Source organism: Paramisgurnus dabryanus, chromosome 1, assembly GCF_030506205.2.
Source record: "Paramisgurnus dabryanus chromosome 1, PD_genome_1.1, whole genome shotgun sequence".
NCBI lineage: Eukaryota > Metazoa > Chordata > Actinopteri > Cypriniformes > Cobitidae > Paramisgurnus > Paramisgurnus dabryanus.
The window spans coordinates 12,410,597-12,433,167 of record NC_133337.1 but is presented as its reverse complement, the minus strand read 5'-3'; the positions used below and the strand labels follow the sequence as shown (position 1 = coordinate 12,433,167).

Genomic DNA, 22,571 nt, shown 5'->3' with positions numbered 1-22,571 from the left:
TATGATAACATCTAGTAGAACATTCAAGATAAATGGTTTTATTAAAATACAAATTCTTACAAAATCCTTTTTTTAAATGTAATTTCAAAAGATCTTGACAAAGAATGTCCCGGCCAATCCTATGAAGAGCAAAACCATGATTATTTTGTAACCAAGGTTTTTTAAGGGCAATTATACTGGGCTATTGAAGTAGTTTTTTACTAGTACAGCTTCTAAAAAATTAATTAACCCCATTACAAAAGCTTGTTTAATTTCCAACATAACATTTTATTTGGTTAAATAGAAATCCACAAATACAGTTAAATGCTGGATAGGCAGCCAACATCAGTTTCTCCATGTGACCTCAACTTCATCTGTTCTGTACCTGTAACAACAAAATTACCAAGTGATTATGTTCTGACCTATACCAAAACAGCTACTTTATCTATGGTATGGTATGCATGTAATCGTAAAATTTTTAACAATTGGCTACTGATAAAATAACGGTTTTCAAAGCATACTGAAGGCTTGTGCTTCAATATTGATAGATTTATTGTATTTGTGCATTTGTGTACCTTTGTGTAATCCAGGAATCCGACAGCTCTGTGATGCAACCTGAGCGGAACATTTCCCATCCGGCCTGTGCAATCATTGCTCCATTATCTATACAAAACCTGTACACAATACAAAGATTACACACTATCATGTAAAAAAAGTCTCATAAACACAATGTGGTTAAAAAAATCTGGAATGTATGTTCATTTTTTTCTTTTTAACCGTCTGAGCTGTTAGCTTGAAAATGACGATTAGAGTAAATATTTATAGAATCCAATAATTTAAAGCTCTCCAGGAATGTTTGGAGTCAGCAGGGTCTCACTAGATGTCAAACAAGCTCTATACAGTATCTGTCTCTCACCTCTCATCTGTGGTAAACAGTTTTGCTCCTCTTTCTTTACACATAATCCCCATCATCTCCTGTAGGCGCAGGTTACCTACAAAAGACCTTCCAATGATTCTAATCTAAAAAGTATAATATAATAACAAAGTAAGCTATTAGTGTCTAATTCACTTACAGCCAACTCCTCCAACGATGAGAACCTCCTGGGAGCCACAGTGAGCCATGGCTCTTTCTGTGATCTCCACCAGCATAGCGAACAGAGTCTCCTGTTAATAACAGTGGTAATTCTTTCACTACTCTTCACATTATGCACTTCCTTAAATAAACATGGTGAGCATACTTTATCTACCTACTTGTAAAGAAAAACACAGATCCTCAGGTGTGCACTGGCCCATACTTAACATTTTGTTAGCAGCCTCCTACGTGTAAATGCAAAAGATGAAATACATATTTCTAGTAAAAAACATTTAAATATATTATTCTGATCGTATAAAACAAACAGTACACAGCAAACTTTTATCTCACCTCAATATAGGACAAGATGCCAGAAAATGACACATCCATGCCCTTCACTGTATAAGGCAGCTCTATATACTGGGTGCCCCTAAAAATACATTCAACATGTCCTGTTCTAAACTGTTGATTAACATTTTAAAATTTATTTTTGGCAATTTACTCAGATGCTACAATAGCAACTGTGAAGTCGCCCAAAGCAGCCCAACCATGTGTTATTTTTATAATGTATATTTAGTATGAACTTACTTTTTTGCCATCTGTTCGATGTTGTAACCAGGACTTGGATCATTTGATATCTATAAATACATGTAAAAAATATCTAAAATACATCATATAAAAACGTCACTAAACTAATTCAGTTATTTCTTAGCTGCTTTGAGTTTCTTAAGTTGTGACCTTGATGACTCTAGCAAACCGGTCCAGACAGTTTCCCACAGCTATGTCTATTGTTTCTCCGAATATCCTGTAGCGCCGTTCAGAATAAGCAATAACCTGTTAAAACATAAAACAATACATTTCATTAATGCTAATTTCTAAATAAGCAAAAACCTATTATGAATGACATATCGCACAGGAAGCAAATATAATAAATGAGAGTGTGGAATAGCTTCCTGTGTAGTACTATAATGATAAATAAAATGTTTTAATTGTGTAAGGGTCACCTGGGTGTTTCCTCCGCTCACATACAGCACGGTAGGGTTCTCGGCACCTGTGATCAAACGGCCCATCTCTATGTGTCCTATGCAGTGGTTTACCCCCAACAGAGGTTTGCCCCACAACAAAGCAACTGTCCGTGCCACAATTGCTACCGTCACCAGAGGGGCACCCATTCCAGGCCCTGTACAATAAGAAAGATGTATAGAAAAAACGCGTACTGGGATAAAACAAACATGCAGCAAATCTAATTTAATCTTTTTCACCTTTTGTGTATGCCACACAGTCAATATCTGCCGGTTTTAACCCTGCTTCATCTAGTGCCTCCTGGAGAACAGTAAGTATAACACTACGATGGTGTTTGGCTGTCTCACCAGGCAAGAATCCTATAAAGTGATTGTGATTCAATCATTCAATAAAATACATACAGTGTGGTTACAAAAAGTTTAAGTGAAGGTTATCAATTTTCTTACACTGTTACTGTAAGTTATATAGGTAATATGTACAGGAAGTACTGTTGGGTCAGCTCACCTTGACCAGGTGGTGTGATGTAGGTGCGCCTAGGGTTTGACAGGACTTCTCCATCTCTGACTATACCCACACCAATCTTATTAGCACTCCCTTCAAATCCAATGACTACAGTCATGGTGCCTTGCTGAACATGAAGCATTTAATAATCTGTGAGAATCTATGTGTTCAAAAGCGCATTCTGCTAGATCAAACAAGCACATCACTACTGCTATTAATACATATATGCTGGTTATAATAATTTATATAAAAATATTATGTTCATATTGATAGTATTTGTTTTATTAGATTATCTTTCACAATTTTCAGACTTACCACTTTTCAACACTCGTGGGTCGTAGGACCATAACAACAGTTCAATGGCCTTTACAAAAGGCCTGGGCAAAAATTATGTTATAATAATGATAAATTAATTTCAAATATACATGAATACACATTTTAGAGATAACATTTGATACAGGTTCCACTAAACACTCAAGATTAACATACATCATTTCTAAAAAAAATGTTTCACTTAGGTTTAAGTCAGGCGATAACACGAACAGCCCTCTGTGGAGAAACCGCGCGCCTCATGCACGCTGCAGAAAGCCTTGGCTGTCCGTCCGTGCAGAGCAGCTCGTAATTCTGCACAGATTGAATTTTGTTTTGTATGTTAAACCAAAGGCCAGGGTGATCGGTAAGACAGTTATTTGTTAATACTTTATACGTAAATTTTACATATACAATTTAATGATTTCCGGTGTAAACACATCAATTGTTAAAGCTGAGCGTGCAGGCTTTTGCCTCTTATTGTCTCATTCATTCAGGCCGCAGGAACTTTGCAAATGTTATAGGGAGATTATTTATGTTGTTCGTTGTTCCAGCGTACTACAAACAAATGCGTTTTGGTTTATGCAGTTTACGCATTTCATGTAAGTGCTTTGATCACTTGTGTGAACTGAATAAGTCATTATGGCCTTGGTTGTGAAGCGGTTGCAGCGCCCGTTGTGTTGCACATCTCCACCTACAACTGCGCATGTCCTTTCTTGTAGGTTTACGTGGTGTTTGTGCTGTCAGTCTGCGACACGTGTGTGGTCTCAAAACAACTGCAAACATGCCCAAAAGAGCCAAGAAGAATGAGGAATCTGTAGAAGGGGAGGCAGACAATGGAACTGGTACAAGGTTTTAATAAATGTGTAAGATAAACATCTGTCTTCTCAGATTATATCAGATATAAACCCGTACTATTTATTTACCCTTGCAGCACCTGCAAAGAAAGAGAAAAAGGGGAAAGAACCCGAAGCCCCAATTTTATATGAAGATCCCCCAGATAAGACGACCAGTAAGGATGGCCGTCCAGCCAACATGAAGATCACCTCCTGGAATGTGGATGGGCTACGTGCATGGGTGAAAAAGAAGGGACTTGATGTAAGACATGAGACGGTTCTTGCAACATTGGCATTGCCTATTGCAAAAGCCTAAAAAAAATCTTAATTTTGATTGTTTTGCGTTTGAAGAATAATTTCTCTCTAAAATGATTTTTGGGTATACTATTCCTTTAAAGCTCCACTGTGTAAGATCTACTCCCATCTAGCGGTGAAATTCTATATGACAACCAACTGAATATTATTTTCTAGCCCCCCATTCGGAACGCATTTTAACTCGTACGGTAGCCATGTCATGCCAAGGTTAACATGGCTTTCAGTAGCTACAAGGCAAAAGCAATGAAAAAAAATGAATACTTTGCAATGTCTTTTGCCTGTGATCCATCAAAGCACACAGATTTATGTTAAACATGGAAAAAGTCTGATTTTCATGATATGTCCGCTTAAAATCACATACATCCATAAACGTAGCTTAGACACTCCTTTTTCATCGACGCAAGGAAAAATATCCCAGGGGCTGTTACACTTGGTATTAAGATGTGTTTTCGTCACAAGTGTACGAAAGAGACACATCACGTTTACACTTGGTGTTTAAATCCGTCCCTTTTTGTCCATTTTCGACCGCTTCTCTCCAGATTACTGAGGGATGGTCTGTGGACGAGTCCCTCTCCTGTCATTTAATCATGAGCGGGTGTAATGACGGGTTTAAATGGATGCAAACCAATATTATGTCAGAGTCCAATGCTTATGTTTTAAGGAAACATGTTACATGTCCGTGTATATGTAAGAGCTTTCTCTGATATTGGTGAAATAAGATCGCTCAACTTTCACACGCTTGTAAAATGAAACGAAAGACGCGCAGATCAGTTTTATCAATGAAAGGCTAAAAGTAGGGCTCTCACCGTTTGTTTGTGCTAGAGGTCAGAGAAGATGAAAAACATTTATCTCAGTACCTCAGATTACATAAATGGGCGGAAAGATGGCGTGTGGCTGTTCGAACACATTAAACCACATGCATGTTTACACTAACAAGTGTTATGCATAATCATGCTATAGTTAGCCAAGGAACTATAAAACTTCAAGTTTACAACATAGACTGTATAGATGAAAACGAATATGCTGAATTACTTGTGGAGAAGATATAAAGTGCAACTTCTGTCTCCCTTGAGTCCCATCTTGGAAAACTAACATTACTCCAATATTGACTTTGGTCTTGTTGTTTTTCCTGTTGTGTTGACGTTTTAAATACCCTTTTCGCTTCCTTGGCGACGTGTTTTAATGTCCTCGAAAATAGGTCTTCAACAGGCTTTCAAATCTGCCTCAAATCAAAGCATTATATCACGGTTTGCAGCTGTTACAGCCGAAGGATTCAGTCTGCACAGGTCGCATATGTGGCTGCATACGTCATCAAACCTGGTTTATTTAAATTAACTGAGCATTACATTCACAAGTCATAATCATATTATATAAATTTACAATTAACTAAGAATAATTGTCAGCTTTATAATTGTTAATATTCTGAAATAATACTGTCTTGATAACGTATAACGCCTACACATGCAACCTCGGGAGGCTTCAGCTAGCGGCCATTGTGAGTGTAGTCTGAAAGCACGAAAGGCGGATCTTGAATTTCAGGAATGTATTGTCGGCGAATGTATTTCAAAGATGGAGGCACAACATGGATTCGCCAGTCGAACGACTCGACCGTATGTATTTTAAATAGCAGATTCTTTACTTACGAGAATACTTTGATTAGTGGGTGGGAAGTAATTACACATGAATGAGCACATACTTTTGAAAGAAAAAATGGGTTTTTGCTAAGAATTAACTCAAAAAAGTACACAGTGGAGCTTTAAGCATGTAAGTCCATGCTGTTCAAAAGACTAAACTGGCTATGTCATTCTTGAGGAATTGAGGACAGATTTCACTCTTGTCTGTATGCTCATTTCTTTATGCAGTGGGTACGTTCAGAGGACCCAGATGTGCTGTGCCTGCAAGAAACCAAGTGTGCTGAGAAATCACTTCCATCTGAGATCACTGACATGCCTGAGTATCCACACAAGTACTGGGCTGGATCAGAGGACAAAGAGGGTTACAGTGGAGTGGCCATGTTATGCAAGACTGAGCCTCTCAATGTCACCTATGGTATCGGTAAGTCATGTTCAATTTGTCTTTATGCTGTTTAATGTTTACTGTTGTAGTGGTTCATAATGTTATAGGTGAGTGTTATTAGTGGTGTTTGCTATTGCAAGCATCAGAATCGCAATTACTAACTGCTTACACTTGATCCTCAGGGAAAAAAATCTTCAGCGTGAAATCTAAATTAAAATGTTGTGCTTTCTATGGTCTCTCTTAATATAGGTAAGGAAGAACATGATAAAGAGGGTCGCGTTATCACTGCCGAATTTCCGTCTTTTTTCCTTGTGACGGCATATGTGCCTAATGCCAGCCGTGGTCTGGTGAGGCTTGACTACCGCAAGACCTGGGACGTAGATTTTAGGGCCTATCTAAGCAGCTTGGATCAGCGCAAGCCCCTGGTGTTGTGCGGTGATCTGAATGTGGCCCACCAAGAGATCGATCTTAAAAACCCCAAGGGTAACCGCAAGAATGCTGGCTTCACCCCTGAGGAACGTGAGGGCTTTACCCAGCTGTTGGCGGCCGGTTTTACTGATAGTTTCCGGGAGCTGTATCCAGAGCAGGCATATGCCTATACCTTCTGGACGTACATGATGAACTCACGGGCCAAAAACGTGGGCTGGCGCTTGGACTACTTTGTGCTGTCAAATGCCTTGCTGCCAAGCCTGTGTGACAACAAGATTCGTAACACTGCCATGGGAAGTGACCACTGTCCCATTACCCTGTTTTTGGCTCTATAGATCAGATGTCCTATCCAGAGCCACAACCATTTAGTCTCTGAATCACTTTTCTAGTGCTTTGGTTAAACAGATTTTGCATATATGCAGAAGGGTCTAGCTTTGTTAGTCTTAGATTTTTGCTCTGAAAAACAAAAACCAGTCCAGATACTTTTGTTATTGATTTTACATCATTGCTAATTGACACTAAAATAGCACCATAAGCAGAATAATACATGCTTTTTTCCATGTTTTATTTGTTGTATTTTAGAAACACTTGTTGGATATCTAAATTAGAAACACTGTCAAAACTACTGTAACAAACGTTGACTCAATGCTGTGATAATAAGAGATGAAGATATAATAAGCTCTTTGGGTTTGGGCCTTGGTGCTATTTTAACTCTTGGCCGTTACAATGCTTCCTCTTCAAATGGCGAAGCCATTGCCATTGGTTGTTTCATGTTGCTACATATGCTCAATTCAAACAAGATGAGTTTTAGAAAACTATACATTAAATGAAAATGTTATACTTTGTTTCTTTCTGTCTGTTACCTTTTGAAATAAACTGTAGTTTATTAAAAAAAATCCATCACTTGTTAGCCTTATTTCTAGTTTGTTTACACCGCAGTAATTGTTTATTAGTAATGTAAAGGTAATTTAATTCATCACATGGCCTATGTTAATATAGATTGCTAGACGTTTTTAAATTAAAATGCTAAAGTAAAAAAATTCTATAGAACAAATCTATAAAATATAAAACTGTTGCATTGTTGATATGTTTGCAAACCTGTTTTGTAAGAATGCATTATAAAGTAAGTTAACTTTGCATTTCAATGAAATCTAATGGGCTTTGTATGAACGTCAATTTTGTATCACGACATTTGTCCAATGGCAGTCTTGTATATTTGCATATTAATAACATGATGTAACTGGAAGCTATGATTGGAAGCCACATTCAATTTTTAGAACCTGACGTTAGTAATATTCATGAGCTAAACATAAACGTCACTGATGCTTTTCATAATAGAAGTCTTCTCGGCGTTGGCAAAATTGTAAAACCTTTTAAAACACAAATCCTATGTAATGCATCTAACCACCTGTCCCAGACCAGTCTGCATTAATCCATAATAAAAGTAAAACACGAAAAATAAACATTCATTAAAAAAAGTAATTATGGGTTTGGTTGGTATAGTGGACTCGCAAAACCAGAATAACGTGGTTTTGCGCCACCAGAGGGAGAACTTACACTGTAGACCAGACCAAAGCGGATTAGACCGGAATCTGTGTCGTTTAGTCCAGTGTTGTTAAACGAACGACACTGACAGATGAAAACACCGTGCAACCATTTTAAAAAGTGACCGATAGCCCATTATACAGAATTATGCTTTATGGCTGGAGAAAATATTAATTTCGAAATTCTTTGAACTTGGTTGAAGTTGATAAAAATGGAAGCGGCGTGGACGAAGCAAACCGAAGGTGTGTATGTGCGTTTCCTTATTGTTTCTCATTGGAATACAATGCTATAAGATAACGTTTTAAAGCGACAGAAAACAATCAGTCAGTAACGTTGTGAAACCAGCCTGGTCTGGTTTTCATGGTCGTGCAGTATGCCCGAGTCAACAAGAGCGTCATGTTTTCATAGGGTATATTAGCATAGTGCATTATGGGCCAGGCCATGGGATTTTTTTTAATAGACCAAGTCTCTTTAAGCTTTAATTAAAATCTAACGCAATAAAATACATTTTTTTTTTATATTCAGCTTATTAGGTAAAGTTAAATAAATTAAAAACATTGCTGTTTCTCTTATTGCATGTGTCCTAATGGTTTATTTTTGTTTATTTTTCTAGACCCCCTGTCATTGATGAGGTTTACTGTCCCACCTCTGCGGTTACTTACTGCGTCCATGTGGCAGGTGACAGAACAGAGACAAGTGAAGCATTATGGGATGCTGGAGGAGTTTGTGACTATGGTGACAGAGACTGTCCCAGAGCTCCTAAATTTCCGTCAAAGAGCCCAGCTGGTACTTGGATTAAGAGCAAGGGTGAGAAAAGGAAAAAACAGATCATACCGTATTTAGAGACTTCAGTGTTTTGGGTACAGCACAGTGTCTGTATTTTTTAGTTCCTTTTGGAGTTGTGTCGTAGCGGGGATCAGGTGGACCTGGAAGATCTTCGGTCTCACCTGGATCGAATTCGGGCTCCTCGTGTGAACAACAGTGAGGTATGAGAGGTGTTCAGGTGATACTGATGACTGCGTGGACGTTGTCTTCACATTGTGTTTCTATCAACAGGTTGCTGATGAAGACATGGAGGAATCTGAGGCCAGTTTTGTGGACCTCGTCCAGACCCTTATCAACAACCCTGTAGAGAGAGAGCACTTTTTTCAGGTTACACACACATCCGCATGCTTGCAAAACACTCTGCATTCCTGTGTCGAGAAATATTATTTTATAACTTTTTTATCTTGTTCCATTAATAGAACATATTTCCAGTGGAATACGGCCCCAAGTTTGACAAAGCGCTGCACAGACTCATGAAAGACTTCCTTCTACAGCTCGATCGGATGATGTCAGTGCCAGATCTGTCACAGGTACATTAACAAAACAGCCTTAAGAGATTTTATTTTCTGTGTTAACAGTGCACAATAGCTGATTTTCAGAGATAAAGCACTAGGTCAGCAAAAAGTCTGTTTTGTAAGATAATTCAAATCTTGTAACTTTGTATTGGGCTTATTAATTGCTTCCATTAGTTGAAACACTTTAATGTTAGTTACTTTTGATGAAGGCATCTGCTAAATACCTAAATGCAAATGTAAAACACATTAAAATCCTTATTCTGTATTCAGTGCAAAAATATAAGAATACATATTTTTCTTATTTACATTATTAGATGAACTATTTCTTTAAGGACTGAAACTGATAAAGAGCTAGTGACTTTGAACAACTTATGTGTTTGGTCCAAAATACATCTGCGATGACTAAATGTCTACAAGTTGATTTTTAGACATTGATGGTAAAGATTTACAATTATTTTGATTGTCTTCTTCAGATGGTTACTTGGCTCAGGGCCCGTCCCTCTCTTCTGGAGGAATGCATTCAGTCGATTTTAGTCCCAAAGCAAATGAAAAACCTTCTTGAACGCCAGAGAGCTAATGGACATATTCTAGAAAATGGTAACACTGATTATATATTTTGTTTTTTTCCATCATTTGAAGCAGATTTAGTCTCTCTACAAATACATCAAAACCATGCCAGATTATGTCAAATTGATTTACATTGTGTTAATACTGACACAGAAACAGTCAAATGTAAATGCACTGCGTTGCCTTTGTGTTTGTAAAGGTGTAAACTACTAGAAGACTCATACATTTCACGATTACAAAGCAACAGTTTTGCCATTGAAACTCGAATTACAAAAGGACAGGTTAATCCAGAGGGACCATTTGTGTGCTTTCTTTTGGGAGGTCCTAACAGTGTTGTAGTTATTATTTATATCAGATTGAAGGACCTAACCATACAAAATTATATCATTATCTTTGGAAATACAAAGTTGGAGATATTAATATAATTTGGAGATATGAATATAATTTGAAATACTACCATTTCCCACAGCTCTACTACATTTGTCTTGAATTATTAAGGTTAGTTTAAAGATTAAATGTTTTATAGCAATATGTAAATAATGAGTTTAGAAGGGTTAGGCTATGCTATCAAGTTTGTGTGTTATAAATTAGAATAAAAATTAAGAACATTTGCAAGTCATCTAATATATCTCCTTAGACAAAAAAAATGAAACGCACATTGATTCATTTCTTGACTCGTGCTTCTTTTTTGCAGAAACCCTTCGATCTGCTCATGACAACTCTATATTTTCCTCTCTGTCTCTGCCTCCGCTGGTTCGAGTTGTCATCTCCGGTGATCACGCAGAATCTGGTGACCCTTGTGAATCAGAAATTCATTCAGATAGCCACAGTTCAAAAACCTTGTCTGATCCCAATTCGTCCGACCGTAAAGCTGAAAAGAGGAAATTCTCCAAGACAAATGAACTGATGGAGAGAGATGATGATGACAATGACAATGATCCAAACTGGTCAGTTAAAAGTAATAGGGTGACACGTGCCAATTTTAAAGGCAAGAGGAACATATGTGAAGACTCTCCGGGTGAAGAGGTGAATCAGACACGCACCAAAAAATCCTCTATGAGATCCTGTAAAAGGAAAAGAGATGATAACACGGGAGCATCCGGAGAATTCACATTTATTAATCACTTGGGAGCATACACAGGTGAGGTGATCACCTAGAACATCCTAGCAACTGCTTGACTACTTTAAACTTACCCAAATCATCTATGAAATTTGCATCTTCAAGCATTACTCGCATTTTTGTATAATATTGTATTCTGTAGTTTTAAACTTATATTGTTATACAGAAGTAGATGTTTATGTCTGCTTCAATTACACAGAAGAGGCTTCCTACCAAACCTCAGATGCATCTAAAGTCCCTTGGTCAGATGAAGAAACCCACAGCCTCATTGACATATGGGGGAAGGACAGCGTCCAGCGAAGCCTAAAAGACTGTGCCCGTAATCGACACATATTTAACTTGATCTCTAAAAAGATGTGTGACAGAGGGTTCGCCAGAACAGCAGAGCAGTGTCACACCAGGATAAAACGCTTAAAAATGAGCTTTCGACAGTGTCAGGAAAACAGGTATGTCCCAACAAAAGTTCTCAAAGGTTTTATTTTAATAAACACAAATATTTTGGTTAAGCCATGCTCTAAGTCAGGGTTTCCCAAACTTGGTGTTCATGAGTTGATAAAAAAAATCTTAATACTAGCAAAAATATATATTTTATTCGTTTATCATTTGACCGTAACACAAACCCTACAATTTATCAGAAAACTGAGAACCTATTCAAAATGCACAGATATGTTTTATGTGGAAATAAAATAAATGTTTTTAAAATTAAACATGCAAATTTGCAATAAAATTAATTAAATATTTAGAAAAAAATTTTGGGGTAAACTTTAAGGACATAATTTAGGTCGAGGGGGATTGGCTGACAAAAACGTTTGGAAACCCGTCCTAAGTAGTGCAGAAATAATGAAAATAATTAATAAATGTGCGTATTGCAATGGTTTGCAAAACACTATGTTTGTTATATAATTTTTTTATTTTTTACTACATTTTGTTATAATTTAAATTAAATGTACAAACTCAAAGCATTATCGTATTGCATGTTTCACAAATTATTTAGCAAGTTATCACATATTACTTTTTTTTCTCATTATCATTCTGCGCTAGTCCTAACCAGCTGTGACTATAACACGCATCAAAGCATTCTGTCAGTCACTTTAAAAATAATAAGACAGACAGGGTATTTGTTGCTGAGTACTTGATTAGGATGGTTTAAAGGGGCCATGGCATGAAAATCTGACTTTTTCCATGTTTAAGTGCTATGATTGAGTCCCCAGTGCTTCTTTCAACCTAGACATTGTGAAAAAAATCAACCCAGTAACTTAGTTTTGGTAAACCATTCTCTACAAGCACATGAAAAAATACGTTGTTAAAATTTGGCCCTCCTTATGATGTCATAAGGAGCTCTTATTATAATAATACCACCCCTTAATCTGCACTATCCAATCACAGTACTGCCATTTAGTGCAGAGAAAAATAGAGAGAAAAAGAGAGAAAATAATTCACAGCACAATTGAGTTTCAATTTCAACAAACCATCATCATTGTGATCAGTGTTTGCACTTCATCTGCTCATTTGCATTTTAGAGGACACACCCAAAATGGCACATTTTTGCACACACCTACAAAGTGGCAATTTTAACATGCTATAATAAATTATTTATATGGTATTTTGAGCTAAAACTTCACATATGTGCTCTGGGGACAACAAAGATTTATTTGACATGTTAAAAAATTCTTGTGACATGGCCCCGTTAATGTGCATTTCAATTCTAATGTTTTCCTGTATTGTTGAACAGTTTACATGTGAGAATTTTTTTTGTATAGTAAGAACATTTTTAAACTAAATTTTAATCAGACTGTGTGTCGATTGGCTGTAACCACACTAAATTTGTATTTGTCTGACAGTGTGAACGGAGGAGAGAAACCGGATTGGAAATTCTACAGTCAGTTGGAGAAAATTCTGTGCAGCAAAGACTCATCTACAGATCAGGAAGACAACATCGATGCTAATGAGACGATCCCAGAAGAGTCCTTAGGACAGGAGGAGGATGAGGACACCAATGACTGGGAGATTCTCGGTCATAGTGGACTGGAAGGTATACAGATTATGCAATCGATTGGTTTGGTGACCTCACAGCATCAAAAGACATTCTGTATTGTTAAAAAATCATTCTGTTATCTTTTACCAAGGCACCAGGAATGTCCTGTGGACGGATCTAGAGACGCAAACTCTTATCAAGATCTGGGGAGAGGACAGAACCCAGCGAGAGCTGAGAGGAGTCCTCCAAAATGGACACATCTTTGCCATGATCTCAAAAAAGATGGCCGCTCACGGATACATCCGAACAGCAGAACAGTGTCAGAGCAGAATAAAACGACTGAAGCTGTGTTTCAAACAATGTTACGATACTAACCTGTGAGTAATTTTACATATTTTTTAAATCCAAGTTTTAATTTAACTTAGCAGTTTATTCCTCAAATTGAAGTGTGGGTTAATATTTAAATATTTATATTTTACCTCCTGCATGTCCATATGAAAGCAAAACCATTTATCTGACATTTGACTATGTACCTAGAGAACAATTGACTTATTTTAAATAACTGAGAGCGCTACTCATGAATTCTTCTTTGTCCCAAAACTGCAGCAATGAAGGTAAAGAGCCTGTTGAATTTAAATTCTATAAACACATGGAGAAAATCTTGGTTGATGAAAAAACCAGCCACATGCTGATGCCTGAGATGTCATGTGCAACAGAGATCAAAGAGGAGGAGTCAACTGACATTGAGTACCAGGTGTACAAGTACCAGGAAATAGGTATACAGTAATATATATTTTGTATTACATGAGTTTAGCACATAAAAACATGCTGTCTCAGTTTATCTTCCAGCACTTCTAGTTCTCAAACGTTTAGGCAACATAATACACTCTGGGCAGCACAGTGGTTTACCAGATTAACATGTGAACCCACAAGCTGACATACAGTATCCCCCATGTCCATTTATCTTTACCCAATACAGAAACAGCTATTAACTGCATGGAGGACAGAAAGAAGGTTGCGTGGTCTGATGCCGAGACCTTGATTCTTCTACAGTTATGGGGAGATGAGCAGGTCCAGATGAACCTGCAGCGCTGCCCGCATAACGGCCACATCTATGCTGAGATCTCAGAGAAGTTAAACGCTCATGGTTACTCTCGCTCAGCTGAACAATGCCAAACCAGAATCAAACGTCTGAAAATCAGCTACAGGCAATGCAGGGACAGCATCGGGTCAGTCACAGAGCACCATCAAAAACTATTTATGTCATACAGCATACAACAATGAATGGGTGTAAATGACAGAAAATAAAACACATATTTAAAACTATATTTCTATTTTATACATATAAAAATGTTTATATCTAAACTGTTTTACCATCAGAATGTTTGTGGTATAAGCAAAACTAATCTTTTAAAGTCATTAATGGGTCATGCATATGATTTTCATGGGTGTTTTCTGTGCAGTTCACCTGAAGCTGAGCATGTTGAATTTAAGTTTTATGATCTGATGGAAGATATTTTTCAAAAGAATTCATCCTTGAAAGTTTCAGGAGCATCAAATGATGAATCTGACCGTGGCACCAAATCAGGTATTAAGCTTTTAATGTATCTTAGTGCTGTACCTCAGACATCTCTATAATGGACATTTAATCACAATTCATACAGTACTCAGCCAGTTTAAATGTAACCACATATTAATAGCTGCTTTAAGCTGCTCCCCATCTATGCATTGAAATTTGTTTTGATGAATGCTCACTTGCATCATTTAATTTCAGTTTTCAATAACTAGTTTTATAACTGAGACTTGTAGGTTTCTAAAGGTTTTCTTTCTGTTAGATTTGTCAGACCCTTGCAGTAGTGCAGATCAGACAGCATCAGAGCCCTGGTCAGACTCTGAAACTGAAGCTCTCATAGACACTTGGGCAGAAGATGAAGTGCAGGAAGCCCTAAGAGACCCTGCCCACAACAGCCACGTGTTTGCTGATATAGCAGAGAAGCTGAACAGTCAGGGCTTCCTCAAAACACCCGCGCAATGCAGATGGAAGGTCAAGAACTTGAGGAAGTATTTCCAAGAGTGTTATGAAAGAATAAAGTGAGTTTACAGCATTATTTAGCACGCCAAATATGATCTTGCAAAACAGCTTTTTTAAATTTGAGGCTTATTAATGTTCTCAAAATTGATCTAGATGTGGTGAAGAGAAAGAAGATTATAAGTTCTATGATAAACTGGAGCAGATTTTGGGTGATGAGGATTTTTGCATGGAAGACTTTGAAGATAAAGATCAAGATGCAGGTTTGAGAAATAATATTTTGCCTAACCAAAACTAAACCCACTTGGATATTATTTTGTCACAGTGCATTACTGGATGTGTTCATCCTCAGAATCCCAGTGGCCATCTGTGACATCAGTTGCTGAATTAGGCAGGAAGATGCCCTGGTCTGACCGGGAGACCCAAGCGCTGTTGGAGATCTGGGGTGAGGGCCGTGTGCAGCACAGTCTCAAGAGCTGTGTGAAAAACAGGCACATATTCAGATATATTTCAAGGAGGATGATAGCACAGGGTTTCAACAGAACGGGTGAGCAATGCCACTCGCGAGTGAAAAGACTCAAAGCCCAGTTTTATTATGATAGGTGAGTAAGAAACTCTTTGCGTATCAGTTGTATTAATAATTTTAATGAATGTTTAGAATAATATTTTTCACTTTTTAAAGTTTTTTTCTTTTCCTTCTCATTTTTTAGCAAGGAGGAGTTTAAATTTTATGATCAGATGGAAAAGATTATTTTGAACAAAACTGCAGATGAACAGGCCATCAGTGAGCTAGAGTCTATTACTGACTCTGATTCAGGTATATTTTTATCTAATGATCAGTCATGGATATTAGCCTAAAAAAATCATTACAGAATATTATTCCCTACATAACAATAATATGAGTTTGTAAGGGACTGCAGATTCATCTTTTGTACCTGAAAATTGCATTTACAGAATCCTTGGCTCTGTCCAAACCTCTCCCTGGAGATGGGCCGAAGATGGCGTGGGGTGACAGCGAGACTCGAGCTCTCATATGTATTTGGGGGAGTGACCAGATCCAGGAGAAGCTGAAGTGCTGTGTCAAACGCAAACCTGTTTTTCAGCAGATTGCTAACGGCATGGCTGAGAAGGGCTACAGCAGGACTGATGAACAATGTCGGACCAGGATCAAAAGGTTGAAGGCCAGTTACCGTCAGTGCCTTGACAGTCCAAGGTAGACACAACAACCTGGTACTGGCTGTAAAAATATTTAAATAGCAAATTAAATGAAAAAATTATATTTTTTCAAGACAAACTCTAATGTTTGCCTTCCCAGAAAGTGGGAAGATGGAAACTTGTTATATTTTAAAGATTGAAGTCACAATGAAATTGAAATTAAAAGCTGGAATTTTTTGGAATATTGTGGTATTTTTTACAAATTACTTATATGTGAGCTTAATTACTAAAAACTTTAAACGAAAATAAGAGAATCGCTACTTCCGTTTCATTGTGACTTTAAGCATACATCGCATTAACAGTTTGGGTTGATCTTTGTACAATAACTGCATGTTAATTTTTGTTTTTACATAACTTGAAGAAATGAAGGGGAGCAGGTGGAGTGGAAATTCTTTAACCAGATAAAGAAAATATTTGACAAGCATTATCCAAATTCAGATGAGGCTGAGAGCACCATGACTCAAGAGCCAGAGATGGCTGGAAAGAAAACATCTAGCAGATCTACAGAGTCACAAAGCTCGGGTAAATTAAAACTCCAATCATTCTAATATAACTTTAAAGGTTACTGCCAATAGTTTTAACACAGATAGCAGAAAAATATGGTTTATAAGAAGGAAAAACTTTATATTTATTAGTGATATTACATTATTTCAATGTTTTCAGTGTGACAACGCCAACGCTTGGGAATCTCTGTAGTAGAAATATCTCCAGGATATCTGGGCTGTGGGGCAAAAACATGACCTTTCCAATGAGGTATTTGCTGTCATGTGACCTGTGGATCAGTGGATGGATAGAAACACACAAACCTCTAATCTGATGAATGTGAGAATCAATTAGGGGTTCACTGCTTAAAATCCACCCTTCGGCTATACAGCAACACCAGAAGAAAAGAAACATACTTTTTTTTATTACCTGGCATTTTTGTACATCTAAAAGACATTTGAATAACGTGCTGTTATCATGTGATATCAGTTGGTCACACTTTCACTGGGTAATACTGAAATGCTAAAAACACTGAAGCTGCTTGCTTGCTACCATTGAGTGTTTGACTTGAAAAGCAGTGTTGTTTTTATAGAAATCTTTCTTGAGAAGTCAATTTGTGCCAGTTGTTATTGTATTTTATGGATTTTTATCTAAATAATTTAATTGTAAAAATTATTTTACTGAAAAAGTTTTTCAAAAACACTGAAACACAAAGAACAGCTCATGTGAATTAGGTTTAGTCTGACTTATGTGTTCACACATTGTAAAACACACACAAAATAAAAACAAAAACAATTAAACATTTGAAAATGGCATGAATTAAATTTATACTTTTTTTCCATTCAGAAGTAGATTATTTGTTCTATTTCAACTAGATCAATATTAATATTATATACAGAGAAACAATTTTGTGTTCACTTTGGAAAAATATTCTATATTGTACAAAAACATTTGGTCTTAGGGTAAATCTCCTAAATTTAAAAACAAAATGCAATATATAGCAATACAGTATACAAAATTATGTACATTATGTAATTGTTTTAGTTGGAACCCAGTTTAGTTAAGACGTCAGATCTGGAGTTTATATGATTGAATAAAAGTTATTTATGACTTTGTTTAAGAGACAAAAAGTATTAAGTATTTCAATATACATGTCAGTATTAATTAACTAAAATTCAGCATAAGCATGTAACCTCATCCAAATTGTGAACTACAACACATTTCAGATTATATTCAGATTTCCTCTCTCTTTTTTTTTAAAGGTAAAGTATGAAACTTTTGGACCTCTAGCGACAATTTGTACAAGAAATATCTGGTAGGACAAACAACAGATAGTCCCACTCCAAGCTTATATTTTGAGCTGCAGTTTTTTTGGGGGGGGGGGGCAGGAATCTGTCAACTCGTGGATTGTTTATAGTTGTCTCTGCATGTTAAAACTGAATTGGAGAAGGAATTTTAACATGCAAACATGACACTTCACACTACATTTAAATCACATGCATTATGTCCTGAGCCATTTTCCTGTTCAATAAATTGATTATTTATTTGATTGTTTGTTGAAATGACCTATTTAACATGATTGAGAAATCATGATACCAAATGACAACATATTTCAACATGCTTACTGAAATGAAAGAACATAAATGTTACCAACTACAAGTTAAAAAATGTCACAAACTATGATGAAAAACAAATTTCTATTATATACAAGTTATTCTGTTAATTTATTTATACTATTTAGCATAAGAAAGCCTGGTTTAACAAATGAGCTTATAAGTTTGACCAGATACCGCAGATTGTAAACTGCAGATTGCCCTGCAATGTCAAGGGCTTTTGGGTTCGTGTTTCTTGCGGCCACGGGTTTGGTCAAAGCTCCTTTTGCGATCCGAACGCTCATCCAGGTGGATTCTCTCGTGTTTCTTCAGAGGCCCGGCGAACTTAAAGCTCTTTCCACAATGGGAGCACTGCCACGGCCGCTCGCCCGTGTGGCTCAGCATGTGGTTCTTTAGGTGAGACGAATGCTTGTAAGTCTTTCCACATCTCTCGCAGGTGAACGGACGTTCGCCTGTGTGAACGCGTTCGTGTCTCTTCATGTTACCGATCTGCGAGAAGGCTTTACCGCACATCTTGCAACGAAACGGACGCTCCCCCGTGTGTATGCGCAGGTGGCACCTTAACATCTCAGGTCCTGCAAAAGTCTTGTGACAAAGGGTGCATGGGATTTTCATCCTGGGTCTTTCGTGGTTACGTTGATGCTTTTTCAGGTCGAACATGTACACAAAGGACTTGCCGCAGATGGAGCACAGGTACTGCCGCTCACCTGCGTGATAACCTTTGTGTCGTCTGAGGAGACTGGCATATATGAAACTTTTCCCACACTGGTTACACTGGTATGAGCGCTCCATTGAATGATAGCGGGCATGGATGGATAGCTTAAATGCTGTCGGGAAGCTCTTGTCACAGTGAGGACACTGGTGGAGGTTTTCCGAGGTGTGGCACTCGCGATGAATCTTTAAGTACGAACCCTGGGAAAAGCTCTTGCCACAGATGGTGCACTTGTATGGTTTCTCGCCCGTGTGCACCCGTATGTGCTTGATGAGGTCTGCTTTCTTGCGGAAAGTCTTGACGCACTGTGTGCATTTGAAAGGTCTGGTGACCGAATGGGTTTTGATGTGATTGGTCAGGAAGCTCAAGCACCTAAAGCTTTTTCCGCAGTCCGAACACTGGAATGGGCGCTCGCCTGTGTGAGTGCGCATGTGATTCCTCAGAAGACACTCAAAGCGAAACTCTTTGTGGCACTCTGAACATGCGTGTCTTTTTTCTTCCTGTGCTGTCTGGGATTCAGTTGTTACAGCTAATTGCTTTTTGGCAAATGTGATTCGAGGTGGACTGGTTTTTCTGTGTATGATGGACTTTACTGATGGAGGTCTTTCTATGACAGGAACGTAGATCATCTCCTCCCTTACAATCTCAACTGGATTCGGAGGCAAGACCGGTAGAGAGATGCCCTTTCCTGTTAACTCAGAGATCCACTGCTCTAAACTGACCTGCCTCACACCAGCAGTTTCTGCCATATCTGGTTGTTCCAAAAACTGCAGTTGGGTCTCCTCTCCCTCATTTTCCAACTCTGATACAACCACGGTGGAGCCGTCTGCAGTGATGTAGATCTGCTGGACTTCACAGATCTCTGAATCCTTCTCTTCACCAAGGGTCTCTTCTTGTAAACCATTCTCCACTTCTTCAGTGGTGGCTACGGCTGTAAACTCCTCACTGTCAGCTAAAGTTTCAGCTTCCTCTGTATAACTCTGAGAGGGACTCAGTACTGTGATGGATGGGTGATCAGATTCTGTATGGATCTCTGTTCCTGAAGATTCAATAATAAAAGTTTCTTGAGCAATGGAGGTGGGAGGCAAACTTTCCTCGTGTTCAATGGTAAAATCTTGTGAGACTGTATCTTGTTCGACCGGGTGAGGTAAACAAACTACTTCAGTTCCTGAAGGAATTGACACTGAAATAAAAGTAAGTAATAAAATATTAGGAGATATTCTAATAATGTTCTGGAAACAATATCAATTAAACTAATACAACATTAAGAATCTTAAGAAATCTTATTTCACCTCAAATATTATACATTCACAGAAATGTAACAAATCAGTAAAACTCACTTTCATTTAGAACTCTTTGTGTTTGTTCATTGTTTCTGTTGTGGAGTCTTCTGGTTTTGAAGTGTTGGAGCACATCCTTGATTTCAGCTGGATCTGAGAGTGGCTGCACAATCTCCTCCATCATAGACAGACCGCCACATAACCGCGAGGCTGTCTGAGGAAATACACAATGTCCCCAACAAAAGCCCCAATCAATAACTTTAAAATGTTTAGCTATAGCACTTCTAAAAATGGACAGTGTCTCTGCCATGCATGCTACAGGGAATTCCTTATGCATGCGCTAAATTAGGCAGGAGGACACACCTCTTTAAGGTTGGGCACAGGTAGCAGATCCTCCACTCCAGACAGGAAGTCCCATGCAAGGCTTTGTACTACTGCATCATATCCAGGCCCATATTCTAGAGGAAAGACATGCTGAGGACAGAAAAACAGGCAAATTAAAATAGGGTCTCTAGACGAAAACATACAGTAAAGAATATATATTTAAGTCTTACCTGGATAAAATCTTCTTTCTTTTCTGTGCTCTCTAAGATGCTGTGCACCATTCTAATAAATTTGTTATTAATGATCTCACTTTCTACATCTTTACACTGCAACAAAAAGAAAGACATGTTAAGAATGAATTACTTTTTGTATATTGATGACAGTGGTACAGCAAAAAGAAAATATAATGATAATATTTACTTTATGTGTGAGGTTTCGAAGAGAATCCAAATGTGCCTGAATAATCCAGAGATCTGGTGTTTTATCTTTCAGACAAAGCTCCAGAATCACCTATAAGAACAGCAGAAGTTCATGTTTCCTATGAAGTCAAATTATGTTTAATACTTTCATTTAATTCAAAGGAGATTTACTTTTTTCCGCAGACAAAAGATGAGTTTATTAACCAGACTTCGGCTCATGATGTCTGGAACGGTCTCTATCACAAGCATCACAAACTGCTCGAACTTTCCATACTGTGTCACATTACGACGCTGAATCACCTGCCATAAAAATGCTGACATCAGCCGGAGAGGAGGTACAACCAGACGCAGGGCAGAGAGAGGGAGAACAGGGACTGCAGGGGAAATAACAGAAAAATAAGACGGGGCAAAGAAAAATGTATAGACTGGTAATAACTCATTGAACATTGTACCTGCATGCACATCATCTGATACACACACACACACACACACAAAAAAAAAATGATATGTGTTGTAAGTGCAGATCTTAAGTTTACAAAAAAATTGCATGGCCTTAGTACCAGTCAGCTGAAAATAAACCGTTTAAAAATCCCTGACCATGCAATAACATGTTATGAACCTAAACATGCATAATACAAATTACCACAAATTAACTTTAAATTTTGTTTACTTTAAATGTCAACAGGAACTTGGACTTTATTGCTACTTTTAAATTTTATTACTATTTATAAACCGAAGTTTACTTTAAAACAAAGTGTATTTTACTCTTTGTTCTATTAACTGTCATTCTTTTGAATTTACACTTGAGAAATAATTTGAGGAAATATTTTCATCACAAACACATGCATGCACAATAATAATAATAAAATAATTTTATTTTCAAGGCACCTCTTTTAAACATTACATTATTATAAAGAAATGTCTTGAGTGCGTGTGGTGTACATGTGTGTAAGTAACTTTAACAGGATTGGTTGTGCTAGCTTCACTCTCTTAGCATTTAGCTCGCAAGCTAAACAACTTACCGGTCTCTCGACTCGCTACGTTCAGGATTTCCATTATTAGCGTTTAAAGTAAATATGTACGTGTGCTTTAATCCAGCGCTGAAGCCCTCATTCCTCTGATTTAAACAGTTAAAACTGATTACTGGGTAAAGACTGTCGTGAAGTTGACCGAAGCAACGAACAACAACGTTTAACCGGAAATAGACGGCGGAAGTGCGTCATCGTTCCGCGCTTTTTGAGATTAGCTAAACTGGTCTGGTCTGAGGTATGCTACCCGCAACAGGTTTGGCGGAGAAGGCAACGTCCAGATTTTCTTTTCATATAAAATAATAATAGTAATATATATTGTTATATATTACTAATGCACCATTTTATAATATGGCACCAAACGTTATTGAAGCAGATGTGGCATGTAACTTACAGAAGCCACAAAAAGTCACAGTCCAAGTGTAAGTAGCCTACCATAAA

The 22,571-nt window shown here is 37.6% G+C and overlaps 4 protein-coding genes across 7 annotated transcripts; 2 read left to right on the top strand and 2 right to left on the bottom strand.

Annotated features, from left to right (window-relative positions):
* Positions 1-243: 243 nt before the first annotated feature.
* Positions 244-3,031, bottom strand: osgep (O-sialoglycoprotein endopeptidase). 2 transcript variants are annotated; one of them, XM_065265744.1, is made up of 12 exons: positions 2,891-3,031; positions 2,579-2,702; positions 2,314-2,433; positions 2,056-2,231; positions 1,790-1,885; positions 1,640-1,689; positions 1,403-1,481; positions 1,231-1,296; positions 1,053-1,143; positions 896-971; positions 555-653; positions 244-364 (listed from the first exon to the last, which is right to left on the bottom strand). In XM_065265744.1, exons 2-12 carry the CDS (start codon positions 2,691-2,693, stop codon positions 325-327), a joined length of 1,008 nt encoding a protein of 335 aa, XP_065121816.1. In that variant the 5' UTR covers positions 2,694-2,702; positions 2,891-3,031; the 3' UTR covers positions 244-324. The 2 variants fall into 2 exon arrangements, with proteins under 2 accessions (XP_065121816.1, XP_065121815.1); XM_065265743.1 differs by lacking the exon at positions 2,891-3,031 and having other exon boundaries at positions 2,579-2,726.
* Positions 3,032-3,106: 75 nt separating this feature from the next.
* apex1 (APEX nuclease (multifunctional DNA repair enzyme) 1) lies at positions 3,107-7,376 on the top strand. 2 transcript variants are annotated; one of them, XM_065264494.2, is made up of 6 exons: positions 3,148-3,251; positions 3,439-3,486; positions 3,607-3,729; positions 3,819-3,982; positions 5,898-6,090; positions 6,301-7,376. In XM_065264494.2, exons 2-6 carry the CDS (start codon positions 3,453-3,455, stop codon positions 6,813-6,815), a joined length of 1,029 nt encoding a protein of 342 aa, XP_065120566.2. In that variant the 5' UTR covers positions 3,148-3,251; positions 3,439-3,452; the 3' UTR covers positions 6,816-7,376. The 2 variants fall into 2 exon arrangements, with proteins under 2 accessions (XP_065120567.2, XP_065120566.2); XM_065264495.2 differs by lacking the exon at positions 3,439-3,486 and having other exon boundaries at positions 3,107-3,251.
* Positions 7,377-8,033: 657 nt separating this feature from the next.
* LOC135746977 (uncharacterized) lies at positions 8,034-18,298 on the top strand. Of its 2 annotated transcripts, XM_073812266.1 has the most exons (21): positions 8,034-8,267; positions 8,639-8,832; positions 8,913-9,011; positions 9,082-9,177; positions 9,270-9,380; positions 9,839-9,962; positions 10,627-11,073; positions 11,252-11,498; positions 12,894-13,084; positions 13,179-13,404; positions 13,634-13,803; positions 14,007-14,256; positions 14,491-14,615; positions 14,863-15,118; positions 15,213-15,319; positions 15,409-15,658; positions 15,767-15,873; positions 16,011-16,269; positions 16,633-16,710; positions 16,758-16,793; positions 16,935-18,298. In XM_073812266.1, the coding sequence occupies exons 1-20, from the start codon at positions 8,237-8,239 to the stop codon at positions 16,765-16,767; spliced, it is 3,378 nt and encodes a 1,125-aa protein (XP_073668367.1). In that variant the 5' UTR covers positions 8,034-8,236; the 3' UTR covers positions 16,768-16,793; positions 16,935-18,298. The 2 variants fall into 2 exon arrangements, with proteins under 2 accessions (XP_073668367.1, XP_065121697.1); XM_065265625.2 differs by having other exon boundaries at positions 16,633-16,793.
* Positions 18,028-22,296, bottom strand: LOC135746978 (uncharacterized). Its single transcript, XM_065265626.2, has 7 exons — positions 22,125-22,296; positions 21,274-21,476; positions 21,104-21,193; positions 20,914-21,009; positions 20,723-20,833; positions 20,420-20,573; positions 18,028-20,262 (listed from the first exon to the last, which is right to left on the bottom strand). The coding sequence occupies exons 1-7, from the start codon at positions 22,156-22,158 to the stop codon at positions 18,578-18,580; spliced, it is 2,373 nt and encodes a 790-aa protein (XP_065121698.1). The 5' UTR covers positions 22,159-22,296; the 3' UTR covers positions 18,028-18,577.
* Between the last annotated feature and the right edge of the window lie 275 nt (positions 22,297-22,571).